This window comes from Chelonia mydas, chromosome 1 (genome assembly GCF_015237465.2).
Source record: "Chelonia mydas isolate rCheMyd1 chromosome 1, rCheMyd1.pri.v2, whole genome shotgun sequence".
Taxonomy (NCBI): domain Eukaryota; kingdom Metazoa; phylum Chordata; order Testudines; family Cheloniidae; genus Chelonia; species Chelonia mydas.
Window position 1 is genome coordinate 212447407 of NC_057849.1, and position 18121 is coordinate 212465527.

The 18121-nt window shown below is 46.9% G+C and overlaps 1 protein-coding gene across 2 annotated transcripts in view; it reads left to right on the forward strand.

Moving 5' to 3' along the window:
- Positions 1–18121, forward strand: part of LOC102941373 (scavenger receptor cysteine-rich type 1 protein M130) — a 1272625-nt gene that overhangs the window by 1111595 nt on the left and 142909 nt on the right. The window contains exons 1-2 of one of the 2 annotated variants that reach the window (XM_037912395.2): positions 4059–4199; positions 10628–10942. In XM_037912395.2, coding sequence (XP_037768323.1) covers positions 4136–4199; positions 10628–10942 — 379 coding nt within the window. In that variant the 5' untranslated portion in view covers positions 4059–4135. Of the gene's footprint in view, positions 1–4058; positions 4200–10627; positions 10943–18121 lie in introns of those variants that run through there. The other variant, XM_043552007.1, reaches the window with a different exon arrangement.

Sequence of the window (18121 nt, forward strand, 5' to 3'; positions counted from 1 at the left end):
GCAGCTCAGAGCCAGTAATCGGATCCACAGCTTGACAAGAATCAGATCTGCCCACCATCTTTATTATTACAATAGGAAAAAGAGTAGTGTAACATGGAGGGATTTCTGTGTTGTGACCTATACAATTATTTCTATGGAGGATATTGCATGCAGTAGGATGGGATTAGCTTCACCTAGGTTTGCTACTTTTGGTTGGATGTATTCCTGGATGGACGGAATTCCTCGACTTGCCTGGAAATGTTGCCTTCTCTTCCACTCTGGGATCTCTGACAGACTGATATTCTGCAAGGTTTCCCAGTTTAAAATAATGTTAAAACCAATATTAGTCCCAGACCTGGACTGCATAGTGACCTGTCATATTCATTGTTTACTACTCACCCAGTCTGTTGTCATTTGCTAACTTTATCAGTGATGACTTTATGGTTTTATCAGGTCACTGATAAAAAGGTTAAATAATATAAGGCCTGATATAAGATAATAATATATATAAATAATTAAATAATATAAGAACTGATCCCTGTGGGACCCCACTGGAAACACACCCACTCAATGATAAATCCCTGTTTACAGATACATTTTGAGACCCACGTTGACCTGTAACCCCAACCAGATCTGAGTGTGCAAGATTAGATTATATATCACGTGTTAAGGCATATTAAAATGCTTGAAGATAGCAAAATAGAAGCTATTGGAGCTGTAATGCAAGACATGCAAGCAGGTTTACATAAGAATCTGTGTAACAACTAAGGTGGGCTTGACAATAAGCTGAGGGCCTGTTAGTAGTTATGATAGCTTATGTAGCAAAGGAGTTAGCATGGCTGCTTAACCAAACATTATAGGATTTCACAATAGTTAGCAGTATGTATCTTGGGATACCCAAGGACACCACAGAAGCTGGAAATAATGGATTTCTAGGGGTTTTGTGGGGCTTTGTAACATGTAGAAACCACATTCATGTATTGACACAAAAAGAGATAATGCAAGCAACCAGAAAGTAAATTATAGGCCCCAGAATGACAAATATGGATAGTGGGCTGAGACCTAAATCAAAAATGGTCCCAGAAGTGTGGGGGACATAAGGAAAAGGGTATAAAAAGATGTTTTCAGATAAAGATATTACCTCACCTACCTCATCATTTTTATAAAAAGTTGGTCAGAGCAATGCCTAGTTGGGACATCGGGATGACAGGATAGGGGAAACCAGATCATCACTGTCCATTTCTGGTGCTCTCCACATACTGGTTTCTTCATCTTTATCTCTAACAGTCTCCATAAGATTGAGAGTATGTGAGACTTGAGGGTGGTCTCTCTCTCTCTCTCTCTCTCTCTCTCTCTCTCTCTCTAAATATATATGTGTGTGTGTGTTTGTATAATTATGCTTATGCTTGGATTTATTTGGATTTTAAATACATTTAAGTAAAGTCTTCCTCTTCCTATTTGTGTGATTCACCAGTCTCGCTTGGTAATAATCTTAGGTAGCTCCCTGAGTAAGGAACCTGTTATTAGTGACCTGTGCAATTTGCACCCTGAACTTATCAAAGGCTACACCTGTCAGGTAGCTAGTTTTTAATTCATAACCAAGATGACATTATTTGTCAACAAAACTTGTAATCTCACCGAAAAGGGACATCAAGTTAATTTAACAGGATCCATTTTCCATAAATCCATGTTGTTTGGCATTAATTATATTATACTCATTTAATTCTCTATTAATTGAGTCCTGTATCAGAAGTTCTATAATTTTGCCTGGAATCAATATCAGTCTCACAGGCCTATAATTACCTTCAGGGGTTCTCAAATTTGGGGGCGTGACCCCTCAAAGTGTTACGAAGGTATTATGTTAAGGGTTGCGAGCTGTTAGCCTCCGACCCCAAACCTTGCTTCGCCTCCAGCATTGATAATAGTGTTGAATATGAAAAAAATGTGTTTTAATTGGTAAGGGTGATCACACTCAGAGACTTGATGTGTGAAAGGGACCACCGATAGAAAAGTATGAGAACCACTGACCTAGGTCATGCTCTTTACCCTTTTTAAAATATTGGCACAACATTAGCTTTCTTCTAGTCTTTTGGAGCTTCCCCAGTGTTCCAAGAGTTATTGAAAACCAATACTAATGATACAAGAAGCTTCTTGGCCACTTCTTTTAAAACTCTTGGTTGCAAGTTATCCAGACCTGATTATTTTAAAATGTCTAAAAGTAGCTGTAGTTTAACATTCTTCTGGGTTTCTGCTTCATCCTCATCATTATCCCCATGTGATATGACTATATCATCTGACTGTCCCAAATACAGAATAAAAATATATAGTGAATACTTTTTTTCTGCATTGCTACTGACAATTCTACCATTTCCATCTAGTAATGAACCAATACCATATTTAGGATCCTTTTTGTTGCTAGCATGCATTACAATTCCTTCTAATTGTCCTTAATTCTGCTAGCTGTAGATTTCTCCTTGTATGCCTTTGCTTTCCTTACCAATTTTCCACAATTCCTGACTTCACATATATACTTATTCTTATCACATAACCTGTCTATCCACTTGTTATTTTATATATATATAATAACAAGTGGATAGACAGGTTATGTCACTGAAATATATAATTTTTATAGTGGCATTCACTTCCCCTCTAAGCCAGGTTGGTTTATTTTTAACTGCTGCAACCTTCTTCTTTCTTCTTTAAACCCCCTGCTAATAAAACAGGAGATGGATTAATTGTTAATTATTATAAAAATAATTAAATTGTTGTGATATGTTTATTATTGTAGCACCCAAAGGCCCATTCAGGTCACAGATACAGACACACTCCCAGCTCCAAACCACTGACTATCTGAAAGACTCGAGAACAGATGCAGGATTAGAGATGGGAGAAACAACAAAGAAGCAAATTCACATGGTGATTACTGGTGCAATTTCTTGTTTTGTCAGTACAGTTTGTTTATATAGCAGTAGGGCTGAGTGAGGGGGAATGGCAGAACTGGGGTGGGGAGGTTGGTAAAAATAAGGAGAGGGAAGGAAGGGGAAGAGGCAGAGCCAGAGCTCCTCATCTGCCAAGCTGGTTGCTGTCAAGTGTTTTTCCAGAATCACAACAGAGCGGAGTATCAAGGAAGGATTTGAAGGAGGATCAAGTGTTGGCTGCACAGATTTTCTCAGGGAGTTTTCTCCATACAGAAAGGGCAGCATGGGAGAAAATGTAAAGGTAAAGAGTTAAAGACGTTCCCTTTAATCCAAGTATTTGTAAGAGTTCTCTTTAGGAAGACCCTGAGGTAGGTGTGGTGCCAGCCAGTCATTATTATGAGCTATATGCCCCTTTCCTTGTGTCTGTTCCTTTAATTATCTGTGTCCCAAGAATTAAGTAAATTTGTTCCAGGGAGCCCTCCTCCTACTGACAGCTCTGATGGGCATGGTGTGTGCAGGACATCCTGCTACTGCAAGAGAGGGTCATGGCCTACTCAGGAAGCCCTATGCTCTGCCTCTACCACTAATGATCATGGTCTAGGCAGGACACCCCAAGGTCTATTAGCAGAACAACTGTCAATATTACAGGTGGTGCTGGGTAATTTCTCTTGTACAACAGCTGATCTGAGTGACACAATCTGGTTCTAGTGGCATGTCCTTGTCTACAGTTGGGCACGTCCTATACTGGGAATTGGTCTTGTAATGATCACGTTTGGCACATGGGATTTCTTCCCTAATTTATAAAATAACCTGCCTCTAATGTCTCCCAACTGATGTCTAATACAATATAGAATCTATAAGGGTGAGAAACAGCTTAGATACATACAGTTTGTAGAGCAGTTTTTCTTCCCGCACCAGAGATGGGGGTTAGCCGATGATCTGAGGCTGTGGTAAACCTGACATCAGGAGGGGGCTCATCACTCATATATGGTGATGTTTGTTGCTTTCAAGTTTTATTGGATGTTTTAGCTTCAGACATTCACAGATAAAACCACTGATAATAACTAAAAAGGCAGATGGGTTTGCTATTGGTTCCTTCCTGCAGCTGATGCCAGTCTCTGAATCTATATATTTCCCTTCCACTGCTTTGTTGTCACTTGTCAGAAACAGAGGAGCCCTGGCAGGTGCTTAGGTGCAGCCAGTGCAGTGCGAGGAGGGGACAGCAAGTTAGGCTGGCAATGAAGGGACATCTCTCCACTCCGGTGCTGTGGCTTCTTCTCCTCACGATTCAGGACATTGCAGGTAAGTCTCCTCTGTGTTTCACCAGGGGAGCTAGGTTATCTAGAACTAGGGTGGTAACTTTTACAGTCCGCTTTTTACCATTCGTGTCTGGCTAGGAGGTTGGGACTTTTCCTTTCGGGATTGCACCTTACCACTGTTACCGAGACTTTTGTTACCTTGAGCTTGGACTATTGCAATGACCTCTGTGTGGGGCTGCACCTTAAAACCATTCAGAGAACGAAGCTGGTGCAAATGGCAGCAACTCACTGAGCAGCACATCTGGCTGGGAGCATGTTACAGCCATGCTGGAGGGTCTGCACTAGCTGCCTATCTCTGGGTGGAGGTTAAGGTGTTGGTGATGATTTCTAAAGTCCTAAATGGCCTGGGACCAGCCTCCCTGAGAGATCACCTCTTTCCCCGTGCAGTACGGCCAGAGCTGTGGTCAGCAGGGTGCCCGAGGTGGTTCCCCCTTTTATAAAGGAGAGGGGTGGCTGGCAGGGTGCTCTTTGTGAGAGCTCCAGGACTCTAGAACTTGCTCACCCTTTGGGCCAAAATAGGGCAAATTTGGTGACCTTTTGGGCACACTGCAAAATACACTTATTTGGGGGGTGCAGGGTGGGGAAAGACCCAGGCTGTGCATCACATAATGAGAAATGGGTAGGAAGGAGTTTCTGTAGGTGTCTGGCTAGCTGAGTTCCTGTTGAAATGGTCACTTAATGCGGCTCGAATTTGTGTGTGTTATCCATGCCGTCTGGGTGCCTAGAGCCTTGGCTAGGCGTCACTTTTAGTGTTTTAAATCCCAATAAATACATCAATAATTTGGGATCCCACAGAAATGTCTGTTTGGTCCAGAATCCAACAGCTCCAAGGGCCAAGTCCTGGCTCCTCACTCCCCCATTCACTCACTGAAGCCAGTAGAAGTTTTGCATGTGTGAGATGAGCAGGATTTTCCCAAATAAACCCAGAGCTGATTCCTGCCACAGAGAGGGTGAGGGGGTGTGAGGTAGGGTGCAATGTGCAATGCCCGGTGTGCGTGAGGGTAGATTTATCCAGCAGGAGCCCTGCCTCCCACGCTCCCTCCCCCAGGGTTTCTGCTGGAGCAGAGAAGCTTTGAATCCTAGTTGGAGTCTAGAGAAGCCCGACCAGCACAAGCTGCATGGTAGAGGTGCTGTAGCAGGGTCTCTCACGGCCACATTGGTTTCATTCCCTCAAGGCCGCCCCTGCCCAGTTCCAGGGCTGCTCTCATTCCTCCAGCACAGAGGGGGCTGCAGGATCTTTGCCATGCAGTGTCCCAGCTACAGGCAGACTGAACACTAATGGGGGGCCTAGGCCATGTGTTACAGCAGCATGTGCTTGTGCAATACAGGGAGTGAATCTGGCCCAAAGATTCCAAAACTGATTAAAATCGAATTTGGGACCCAGATATAATTTAAATAATACAGTTATTGGAGCATGTTGGTCTGGTATTAATAGGAGGAAAATGATCCAGGTGTTTGGCAGGGAAGCCAACTGGGTTCATGGGAACCAGATGTGCTGCTGTGCCAGCCTGAGAAACTGAAGTTGAAGCTGATAATGAGAAATTTCAGTCTAAATTATCGCATTCGAGAAAAACCTGCCCTAATGTATATTTTGCAGACAGCTCAGTAACTGTGCGGTGACTAGGGGCCTGATACCCAGAAAATCCTGAGCAAACCAAACCATCTAGCCGGTTACTTGGGGTTTATATTTCAAATTCCCAAGAAGCTGAAATATAAAGTGCTGGGGTTAGAGCCCATGACAGAGCTGTACATGACCAGAAAGCAGAGAATTCTGTGGTGACTCCTGGGCGATCAGACTTGCATTGCAGGAGATGGACAATTGTCGCTCTGTGAGGAATAAATTACTACATGATGGTGGGACAGTGTCATATAGTGATGCCAAGCACATGTTCAGCTCAATGCATTTTTGTTGGATTTATGAGCAAATGTGCATCATCCCCTAGATCTTTTTTATTGTCTATGCGAAATTTGAGTTTGCTTCGCATGATGCAAACACAGTGATGCAGGGGAGTATACAGGAAAGGGGATATCACCATGTAGCTATTTTCCCTTTTCCTCAGTGCCCCAATCCCCCTCCTTTAGCCCTGAACAGAGGCTAGGTCAGTCTTTGCCAGAAGATCATTGTGAAACTGCACCCCATATTTGTCACAGTGATATTATTATAATATGATTATGACATAATTATGATGGATTTTGTGCAAGATAAGTCATGGGTGGTGTCATTGGAGAAGTTATGATTTTCTGAATATGATTATCCTATTTGTATGCTTGTATCATATTTGTATCTGAAGTTATGAATACTGACTATGTATCTATACTTCAAATGTAGTTACACCTGGGTAAGACCCACTTGACAAGATGCTTTCAGTCTAGATAGTGGGTGGGAAAGGGCCTATTCAGGGCAATGGGCCATTCAGAAAAACAATAGGCCTGAGGAGAAGCTTATCCCCCAGCTGGTGAGCCTTCCTGTGAGCGCTACAGACAGCCTGTAAGTAATGGCTGCTATGACTCTACAGGGACAAGTGACCAGGCCACATGGTACTGGACTCCATCTTGGGATGTCAGTGTTTTTCCACAAACTGGTTTGGGAACCAAGCTTTGAAACAAAGGGTTCCCGCCATAGATAAAAGCTATATAAGGCAGGGAGTGACATCATCTGGGGTCTTCACTCCCCACACAAGAAGACTCCTGGAAACACTTGAGGACCAAAGACTGAACTGGAGGAAGTGCTGGACCTAGGCTAAGGGGATTTCTAGCCTGTGTATGAAATACCTGGGGATTCGAAGCTACAAAGCAAGTATAGCTTGTGCCTTAAGAATCTACAGGTCTGCCTGGACCATCAGTTAGGGTGAGAATCTGCTATTCATATCCAGTCTGTCTAGTATATTAAGCTTAGGTTGCGGTTTTGTTTATTTGCTAGGTAATCTGCTTTGATCTGTTTGCTATCACTTATAATCACTTAAAATGTATCTTTTGTAGTTAGCAAACTTGCTTTTGTTTTAATCTAAACCAGTGAGCTTTGACTAGAATGATGGGGAAAATCTCTGCTTGGTTACTCCAAGTGTGCATTGTTCTCTTCACATTGAGGGAGAGGTGGGCTGGGTGTTAAACCCATACTCTGGCCAGATTTGACCAGGACAGGATGGTTCTGCTCTGGGGTCCTAGGCTGGGAAGCTGGGGGTTAGAGAGCCTGTGTGTAACTGCAGCTGGATGTGTCCCTACCTGTGTGAATGCTGGTGAAAGTGCAGGCTGCAGGGCTTACAGCAGTACAGTGTGAGATGGAGCCCAGGCTGGTGTGTCAGAGGGCTCAGTGGTACCCCAGTTCCAGGTGGCACCCTGGGGGGAACGCATCACAATAGTGTTTCACAATTATTGACCTCTTTAAATTTTGTGAGAAAACAAATATGTGGGCTCCAGGCAAACATAATACAATTATTTGAGCTCCAGGCAAACAAATGAGAAAATATCAGGGATGGACCAAAGCCGCAGATCTCCCAGACCCGGATCTCAACTTCCCCTATGTTCAACATTCTGGGTGGGGTCGTTATTCCAAGTTAGGCCACAGAAGTGGTGCAAGCTTATGATAGGTGCAGTATGTAAATGTAATTGTTATCCTGAAAGGTGCTAATGGCTGCCATCATGGGGTCTTGGATCGAAAGCTAATCACAGACCTCATGAAAGCCAATGACTGGGCCAAGGACACTCTATTAGGCTCAATAGACAGAACCATCAAAATCCTTTATGTTGTAAAAACATCTCCAGACAGTGGGGGCTATTGCCCAAGTCACTGGCCACATGGTCAGGGCAGAGCTAGTCACGGGTTTCCCTTGTTGCCAGTGCAGGGGCCAGGATAATGGTGTTGGACTATGTCTGTTGGAGGGAGAGGCCAGTAGAAGGAGTTGTGACCTGTATCCTAGAAGACAGCAAAGAAACAAAGCCTGTTGGAGCTCGCTGGAGGGGCAGGCTGGGGATTTCTGAGCATTGACGCTGCCGGCTGTTGTTAGGTTCAACTCTATTCAGGGAACAGAACTCTGTGTGCACTTAGCCTTGGGCCCTACCACGAGTGAACGTCACTGAGTTAACTCGATTGAAAAAAGCCCCTTTTTTCCAAGTGCAGACCAGGCCCAAGGGGTTTCCTTTGGGACTGGACTGAACAGAGCAGCACCTAAATAACCTTCCCTATAGATTGCAGCAAAGTTTTATAGTTGCTTGGCATTAAAAGAGCAGGATGGCCTGCCCACATACTGGTGTGAACTGCACTGTTCTCTGAGCTCCATGGAGGCTCCTTAAACATGGTGTCCCCAGCTCAGCCATCCACAGCTGCAACCAGCCTGTTCCAGGGCTCACAGTGGAACTCTGCATGTAGCCGTAGCTCCTAGGCATAGTAATGATGCCGGGACTTGCTCCCAGTCTCAGGGACAGTCCTGGGTCTTCAAACCCTACCTGGGGGCCAGTTCTCCCAGGCAATACCCGAGCACTGTGTGGCCCCACCTCACAGTCCCTGTGAACTGTCTCCCTCCCAGCAGCCAGCTTTGCCTCTCCACAACCCCCAGAAATGCAAACAGCCCTAGAGACAACTGGGGGCAGGGGGTGGAACTCAGAGTAACTCGGAGAAAAGCAGCTTGTAGGGAGTGGGGGCAGAGTCTGTTCTTCATCTGGGGAAGGAGCAGCCTGTACATGCAGGGCGGAGAGGCCAGGTAGAAAGGGGATAAGAGGAGGGGGAAAAGCCCAGGGGAGGAGGGTGGGAAGAGACCAGTGGAAGAGGGAAATGTGTGGGGCAGGTGGGGAGAGGTAGCTCCGGTAGGGAGCACAAGGCTGTAATGCCAAGTGCCACAGAACAAAAATTACGAGGTTAAAAAAAAATCCCGTCTCATTTTTCCATCTGTCTTTGGACTTTAGAACCCCCCTCTACTCCTCTGCCAGCGTGGGGTGAGAATCACAGGCTGAAAAGTCACCCTTTAGTGCACCCAAACTGCACAACTCCCCCGGCTGCTCAGCTGGAGACTGCGCTTACCCTCCCCTCACCCCTGAGACTGGGAACTGCCGTCCATTGCCCAGCACTGCCTTCGCTCTCCCCTCCTGGTTCAGTTCCTCTGACAGAGGAAGGGCTGACTGGGAAATAGCTTGACAGCCACTGAGCTAATTCATGCAGCATGGTTCACGCTCGCACACAGAACTTCTGTTACTTCTCAGGGGTGAGTTACAGACAGAGATACTGGAGACCTTCACACTGACATCAACCACTCACATCAGCTATAATGTCACCGTAACACAATGGGATTGGTTTAGCCATTTGCAAACAGCAACACTTCCCTGGCTTCCTCCACCCCACCCCCAACAACTTCTCTTCCTGAGACTGGGAAGCACTGCCCCCATTCTAGAGCCCCCTCCCATCTCCTCTCCTTCGCTCCTGCCCCCTCCCACTCCTGACCCCATTCCCTGCCTACTCCAGACTCTATTCCCCTCCCCAATACACCCTCCTGTCCCCCTGCACAAGAACCCCTCCCCTACCTCCTGTCCACCAGCACCCCCCCCCCCACTAGATCCCGACTCCTCCATACTCCCCAGTACTCCCTCATGTGCCCCTGCTCCAGGCTACCTCCCCTCCCTACCATTCTCTGCGCCACACCCCTCCCCTCCTCAAGCTCTTGTAGCCCTGCTTCAGGCCCCCTCACTCCTGCCCCTATACATGATCACCCTTCCCCACCCCTAGCTCCTCCTTCCCCCATACCTCATACTCCTTTACCCCATATCCCTGCCTCCTGTCCCCCCAGTGCCCTACTCCCCTCACTCTCCCCATCCTCCTTTCACAGGGTCTCTGCTGCCCATCATGGTCCCTGGGTTTTCTCCAGCCCCCTCAGCCACACAGAGACAGCCATGTTCCCCATGGGCTTTAGTGGGAAATGGCAGCCAGCTTTACTCAGGAAAAAGAACAGGAGTACTTGTGGCACCTTAGAGACTATTCCTGTTGTTTCTGCGGATACAGACTAACACGGCTGCTACTCTGAAACCTTTACTCAGGGCGCCTCACTCCCACATGCCGACAGACTGTAGGGAAATGGCGGCATCTCGCTTGCTTCAGCCCCAGTGACAGTGACAGGAGATGTCACCATTTGGAATAAAGGCAACTTGGTGTGTTGGTGCCTTTTATCATGTTATCACGGGACAGGTAAAAACACCCCAAATCGCCAGAGAGGGGATCAAATGGGGAGAGCTGAAGCACTCACAGCCCCGAGAGTGAGGCCCTGAGACGGGATCAGGTGGCACCATAAGGAATCTCTGTGCATGTCCCAGTCCCATTATCCTAGCTCTGGGCGTGGATCCCCTGCTGCCGGGTGCAGACTCTGCTGTGATAATGCTGGGGAGGGGGCTCCCTGCTGCTCTGACCCTGCTCTGTGTCTCTCTTTGAAGGTGCCGACGAGCTGAGGCTGGTGGATGGAGGCAGCTCCTGTGCCGGGAGAGTGGAGGTTAAACACCAGGATCAGTGGGGGACAGTGTGTGATGATGGCTGGGACTTGGCAGATGCTGGGGTTGTTTGTAAGCAGTTGGGATGTGGAGTTGCTGTCAGTGCCCATCGTAATGCTCATTTTGGAGCAGGATCTGGACAAATTTGGCTGGATAACATTGCCTGTGATGGTACCAAGTCTGTTCTCTGGCAGTGCGGGAACAGGGGATGGGGTGAGCATAATTGTGATCACACAGAGGATGCTGGAGTGACCTGTTCAGGTAAGAATCAGCCAACTCTGTCCTGAAAGACAAATCCCCTGAGACAAAAGGGCTTGAACCCACAGGGCATCGTGTGCCTGTGACCCTAACGAGAAATGAACAAAAAGCAGAGCAAGTCTTGTAATTATTGTTATTACTGAACTGTAATTATTACTGTTCATGTCACTGGCCTCTGAGGAGCCCCATGTGTGATTGTGAAGCATTTTCAGTATCTCATTTCCAGTTGTTTCAGTGCCATGTCTTTCCTTTCCCCTCTAAAAATGCATATAGGAGAGAAAATAGAAAAGGAAAATGTCACGTAGGCTCCTAAGTCACTGAGGCACTTTTGAAAATGTTACACTCCTGCCAAAATCTAGCCCCAGACAACCGCAGAGGTACAGAGGGTGGGGCATTTATGTAGCCCCCTTGCCACCCTCATAGGGTGACCAAGGAATGGGCAGATTCTCCCAGCTTGGCCAGAATTAGATTTCGCCGATAGCACTCCCCCCTCTGTTCTATTACTTCTCACATTTTGGACCAACCAGTAATAGAAAATTTCACAATCTCTGATACCCTGTAGATCTAGCGTAGCATAGAGAGCTCAGCCAAAAATATACCTCAACCCTACACAGCACAGGAATATATTATGGAGGCATTTGTTGTGATTCAATAGTTAACATTACAGCTAAAGACCCATTATAAGTTTTATTTTTAATTTCTCTCTTCTTAACATTTAGTAGGAATAATATCTTCCTCTGAAATAGCACAAGGAAGAGTAATATATTTTCCTATAGTTCCAGAAGTTTTAGCAGCTCCTGCTGGTGATGGGAGCTCAGGACAGTGTTTAATCTCCACCCTTTCCTGGATTTTGAGTGTTTCAGTGAGAAACTGCAACATTAGAATAATAGAATATTAGGGTTGGAAGGGACCTTAGGAGGTCATCTAGTCCAACCCCTTGCTCAAAGCAGGACCAATCCCCAATTTTTCCCCCAGATCCCTAAATGGCCCCCTCAAAGATTGAACTCACAACCCCTGGGTTTAACAGGGTAATGCTCAAACCACTGAGCTATCCCAACCCCCATTCTTTTCACATGGGTAGCAGGGGGGCGGGAAAGGAGTTGTACATGTAACCCTTCTGCCAGGTGGAGCTGGCAGCAACCAGGGCCAAGTTCAATATCTAGGGGTTCCTTTTCAACAATACGACACAGAACTGGATCAAGCCCCCGCCCAGTAATCTGGGAAAATTACACACCACCCTGGGCACGTCTGAGAGGCAATACTTCCCCACTCACAAGCAGAGCCTGAGTGTAGAAAAGAGACTTTTAATGAAAGGAGGGAAATCACCTGACATTAATTAGGGAAAATGCCACAAGCAGGATTCATAATCATAAAACTGTGAGTAGGAGACACAGCCAAGAGTGAATGAGGCAGTGTCTTCCGCCTCGTGTACTTAAATTCTACAACCAAAAGTTCCTTTTCTGTGCCCCCCTCTGCTCCCTCACCACACCCCACTCACAGTGGTGGTTCTTGGTCAGTGAGGACCCAGGGTTCAGAGGTGCATCTGTGTGAGTTCACCTCCCACCTGGGGAAGAAGGAACCTTGCTTGCTCTGCCATCTGTGCACTTGATCTAGATGGCTGCCTTGCCAGCCACTGTTCCTCTCTGCTGGCCACCCTGGTAGCTGCTGATCCTCACCACCTGGCCAGTCTACCAGCCACCGTTCCTCAGCAAGGGTAAGTAATCAGTTTAAGAGGATACGGGCAAGAATTTTCCCTGCTGTAGATAGCAAGGCAATGCTATGATAATTTCCACACTCCAACTTATTCCTTTTTTAAAGATGGTAACAATGTTGGCAAACAATTTCTCAACTCTTCCGGAATCTTCTCATTATACCAAATTTGAAGAAAAATGAAGCTCCCGACAGCATAGCTTTGAGGATCATTGGAGCACCCAAGCCCCTTCACCGCAACAAGGTGACAGTCCCCAAAGAGGGGCTGCAGCAGTGGCAAGATATGTAACCAATAAAAGTATGCTGAAATTATGCTCCTGGCTGCTGTGGGCCAGAGTGGCGCCAGGCACTAGAACGGAGATGAGGGAGACTGTATCCACCTATTGGGCCCAGGCAGTGTGAGGAGGAAGCTACCTGAATTGAATGCAGACCGGGGTGGCAGGGGAAAGTAGACGAGGATAAGGATGCAGGGGGGATATTCTGAGTCTGGAGGCTGGTGGATGGAGAGAAACTGGGACTGGGAGAGAAAGCAAGAGATGGGGACTGGCTGGGCAAGGAGACTGGGACTGGGAGGAGGGGGAAAGAGACTAGCACTGGCTAGGCAGCGCGATTAGGACAGGGAGTGGGTGGGGAGAGACTGTGACATGCTGAGCAAGGAGATTGGGAGCTGGGGAGACTGGGACTGACTGGGTGAGGAGTCTGGGACTGGGAACCAGTGGAGAGGAACTGGAGGTGGGTGAGGAAAAACAGACCAGATGAGGAACCAGGGTGTCAGGGGAGTCTAAGACTAACTGGGTGATGAGACTGGAATAAGCAGCCAGGGTGGGGTGTGGGAGACTGAGAGCAGATCTACATGAACATTTAGTGCGTGGCAAGCTGGGGTGTAAATCTACCCTGCACTGTCCTGCCATGCACCGAGTGTCCATGTGGACGGTGTAGCTGCGCAGTGAGGCCTTGTCTACACTACAGCTTATGTTGATGTAAGTTACATCGCTCAGGGGTGTGAAACGCCCCCCCCCCCCCCCCCCCCCCCCCCCGCGAGCAATGTAACTTACATCGACTTAAAGCAGTGTCTGCATCGCACTATGTCAGCGGGAGACGCTCTCCCACCAGCAGAGCTTCTGCCTCTCGATGAGGTGGACTAATTATGTGGACAGGAGAGCGCTCGCCCATCAATGTAATGCGTCTTCACCAGATGCGTTAAATAGGCACCGCTGCATGGATACGGTGGCACTGATTTAGTGTGGGAGCGAAGAGAAGCCCGAGCAGTTCCCTTGTGTGCTTTGATCTCTCCCGGTTCCCAGCACTGGGGGACTGTTAGTGCGCAGTAGCAGGCTCCACACGGACACTCAGTGTGCAGAAGGCTAGTGTGGGGTAAATTTACACCCCAGTTTGCCGCAAACTAACTGTGTGTAGAGAGAAACCCTGAGAGTAGATGAGGCATCCAGGGAGGGAAACCGGGGCTTGGGGCAGACAGGACAACTCAAGGAAAGGGTAAGAGTGAGAAACAGATCAGCTGAGGACCCCAGAGGGGAGGGACAGCACAGAGAACAGGGGGAAAATTGGCAGGGGAAGCCAGAGGTGAAGTCTAGGACTGGCTTGTCCAGGAGACTGGGACTGGGGATGAGAAGCTTGAGGAGTGGAGACTGGAACTGGGTAGCCAAGAAGAATGGGACTGGGACACAGAGCAAGGGATGGGGAAGAGACAGCACTGGGACAGGTTGGAGGGGTGCGGGCAGAAGGAGTTAGGGTTGGGGGAACAGGGAAAGAGGGGTCTGTGACCACTAGAGCACACACCTCTTCAGAGCCTGTAATGGAACCCAGTATCCCTGAGTTTTGCCATTCCTCTGCTGTAAGCAAATATCTGTCAAACTCTCCAACAAAATTTTCTGATCCCGCTCTAGTGCTGGTCCACAAAGAGGATGAGAACATACTACTGCTGTCAGTTACGCCATTAGCTCAAGTGGCAGAGGTTTGGGTGGCAGATCTAAAGGTTCCAACCCTGCTGACGATCCATGTGGGTGTCAACATGATTCCGCATCTTGGAACTTCTGTTTTTTCAGTTTGCTTTTTTAAAAACCTAGGAAAGTATGCAGAAAACATTACTTTTAAGGAACTTTAAGTTTGCAAAGTTGAGCTGTAAAAATAAGGAAATGGCAGAATTAAAGTTGTCTTTGCACCTCTAGTTTGGCCCACTTGTATGTATGCATTAAGATACAGTCTTTCATTACATGATAACATGCTATTTTCTCCACAGAATAGACAGTGATCTGAATCAGGGCTGTGGAGTGAAGGAGGCAGTAGTCTGTAGGACCCCCTGCCTCATTTGTTGCAGAAACTGTAAAGTGTGCTGTGTATGAGACAGGGGATTGCAGAAGGAGAAAGGAGGGTCTCTTCCTAAGGCAGCTGAATAGTGCCCTGGAGAATTAGAGTCTATCCCTGCCTCTGCCACAGAGTTCCTATGTGATACTTGGCAAGTCCCTTAAACCAAATGTTTCACAGGTGGCCCCCTTGAGACCATGTGCATCTGATTTCCAGAAGTGCTGAACACGCACTGTTGTAAACTAAAGGCAGTGGGAGCCATGCTGCACATGCCTAGGTAATCTCACAAACCAGGACTTGGGTATCTCAAGTTGGGCACCCAAAATCAGTGGACACTTTTGATAATTTTGGCCACAGAGTGTCTCTAGGCTTTGGTTCCCCATGTGTAAAATGGAGATAATAACAGTTCCCTACCTCCCAGTTGTTGTCAGCTGTTGGCTGTGCGTGTTTTCTCTCTGTGTGTTGCACCAGCTCTGTGCAGATAGCTGACGCAGCAGGCCTCGACCAAACTGCCCAAGAAGCCCACAGACTTGGTTCAGTGGCGAAGGCACTCGTTCAGGTTTATTGCTGACAAAGCACGGTACTAGCTCCCCAGATCAATGTCTACAGTTACACTGGCACATGTAGGCCCCTTACAATGGACTGGCTCAGTGAGTGGTGAGACTTTCCACTCTCCTCCCCTTCGATGCCAGAATAAGACCCCCCTCCCCTGTGACCTGTCTTTTATACAAACAAGTTACGCGTTGCCCCTCTGACGTGGCAAGTTACCACCCTTTACCATGTCTATGTTGGTTTGATCAAAACATCTCTATCCATCACCCTGTGATCCTGACCTTATCTTTATGAGGGTCGTTATTTCCTTTCATCATCTTTGAGGAGTGTGTTTACACCATAACCCTGTGTCAGGGTGTTCTGGTACCACCCTTCTGGAATGTGTTTATGCACATGCCAGTGCCTAGCACTTCTCATGAATTTTTTCAACACCAACCATGTTTTTGCCAGGTTCATGTTCTGGACAATGAACCTGCACGCACAGTCACAAAAGGGAGTAATGAAGGTTTCACAGGCAAGTACACGTCTGGCATTCTGAATGTTTCAGTGCTTCGTTTTGTAAACTTTAGCTCTCTTTTTGATTCATAGCTGTATAGATTTTAGGGCCAGAAGGGAGCTTTAGATCATCAAGTCTTACCTCCTGGGTAACAAAGACTATAAAATTTAAACCAATTACTCCTGTACTTCATCCAAACTTGTGTTTGGCTAAAGCATATCTTCCAGAAAGGCATCCTATTATGTTCTGAATACTTCAAGAGGTAGAGAATTTTCTGCTTCCCTTGGTAGTTCGTTCCAATGTTTCATCAATATTACTGTGAAAAATGTATGCCTTACCTCTAATAGGAATTTATCTGGCTTTAACTTCCATCCACTGGTTCTTGTTATGCCTTTCTCCACTAGGTTAAGAAGGCCGTTAGTATGCAGTTTTTTTTCCATGTGAAGATACATATACACTGCAATCAAGACACGTCTAGGTCACTGTCATAAATATAAAGGGAAGGGTAAACACCTTTAAATACTTCCTGGCCAGAGGAAAAACCCTTTCACCTGTAAAGGATTAAGAAGTTAAGATAATCTTGCTGGCACCTGACCAAAATGACCAATGAGAAGACAAGATACTTTCAAAACTGGAGCGGGGGGAAACAAAGGGTTCTCTCTGTCTGTGTGATGCTTTTGCTGGGACCAGAACAGGAATGCAGGTCAGAACTCCTGTAAAGAGTTCGTAAGCAATCTAGTTAGATATGTGTTAGACTCTGTTTTATTTAAATGGCTGATAAAATAAGTTGTGCTGAATGGAATGTATATTCCTGTTTTGTGTCTTTTTGTAACTTAAGATTTTGCCTAGAGGGATTCTCTATGTTTTGAATCTGATTACCCTGTAAGGTATTTACCATCCTGATTTTACAGAGGTGATTCTTTTACCTTTTCTTTAATTAAAATTCTCTTTTAAGAACCTGATTCCTTTTTCATTGTTCTTAAGATCCAAGGGTTTGGGTCTGTGTTCACCTGTACAAATTGGTGAGGATTTTTATCAAGCATTCCCCAGGAAAGGGGGTGTAGTACTTGGGGGGATATTTTGGGGGGGAGACGTTTCCAAGTGGGAACTTCCCCTGTTACTTTTGTTAGACGCTTGGTGGTGGCAGCAATAAAGTCCAGGGACAAAAGGTAAAATAGTTTGTACCTTGGGGAAGTTTTAACCTAAGCTGGTAACAATAAGCTTAGGGGGTCTTTCATGCAGGTCCCCACATCTGTACCCTAGAGTTCGGCGTGGGGAATGAACCTTGACAGGCACCTTTTAGATAAGCTAAACAGATTGACCTCCTTACATTTTTCACTGCAGGGCACATTTTCAAGCCCTGGAATCATTACTGTAGATCTCCTCTGCGCCCTTTCCAATTTTTTAACATCCTTCTAGCAACGTGGACACTAAAAGCAGAAGCAGTATCTGTGTCCCCAGTGCTGTGCACGCAGGAAAACTCACCTCCCTAATAGAGCTGGTTGGAAATTACCTGGCAAACCAGAGTTTCATTGGAAAATACCAGTTAGTTGAACTCAACATTTATCATGAAAGTGAATTGGGTTCAACGAACTTTCTCGAAACCACAAGCAGGGTCTGGTGGAAATGTCCATGGTTTCCTGGGTGGCTCCTGTTAGTCCTGCCGTGCAGATTGTCCTGGGGCTGGGTATCCCAGTCCTCTAGGATCTGCAGCTCTGGGGCAGCCCCACCATACAGATTGCCCCAGAATTGGAGACCCTAGTCTTTCTAGGGTCTGTACCTCCAGGGCAGCCCTGCCAATGCTTTCAGGCTCTCTGCCATGGGATAGGAACCTGCAAGCCCTGGGAGCCCCAGCTCTAACCAAGGCTCGGCTCCAGGCTCTGCATCAGGGATCCTGGAAGTCCCGGGATGGGTTTTGGTGTCCCAGGGTCTGTGGTTCTGGGGCAGCCCTGCCTTGCAGAATGTCCCGGACTGGGCTATTTTCCTATTTAGGCTGCCAGCTGGCCAAGGAGTCTGGAAGCCAAGGGGTTCCCAGTCCAGGGCAGGCCACATGATGAGGCTGCCCCAGAGCCCCAGCAGTGGCTCTGAGAAATTGACATGCT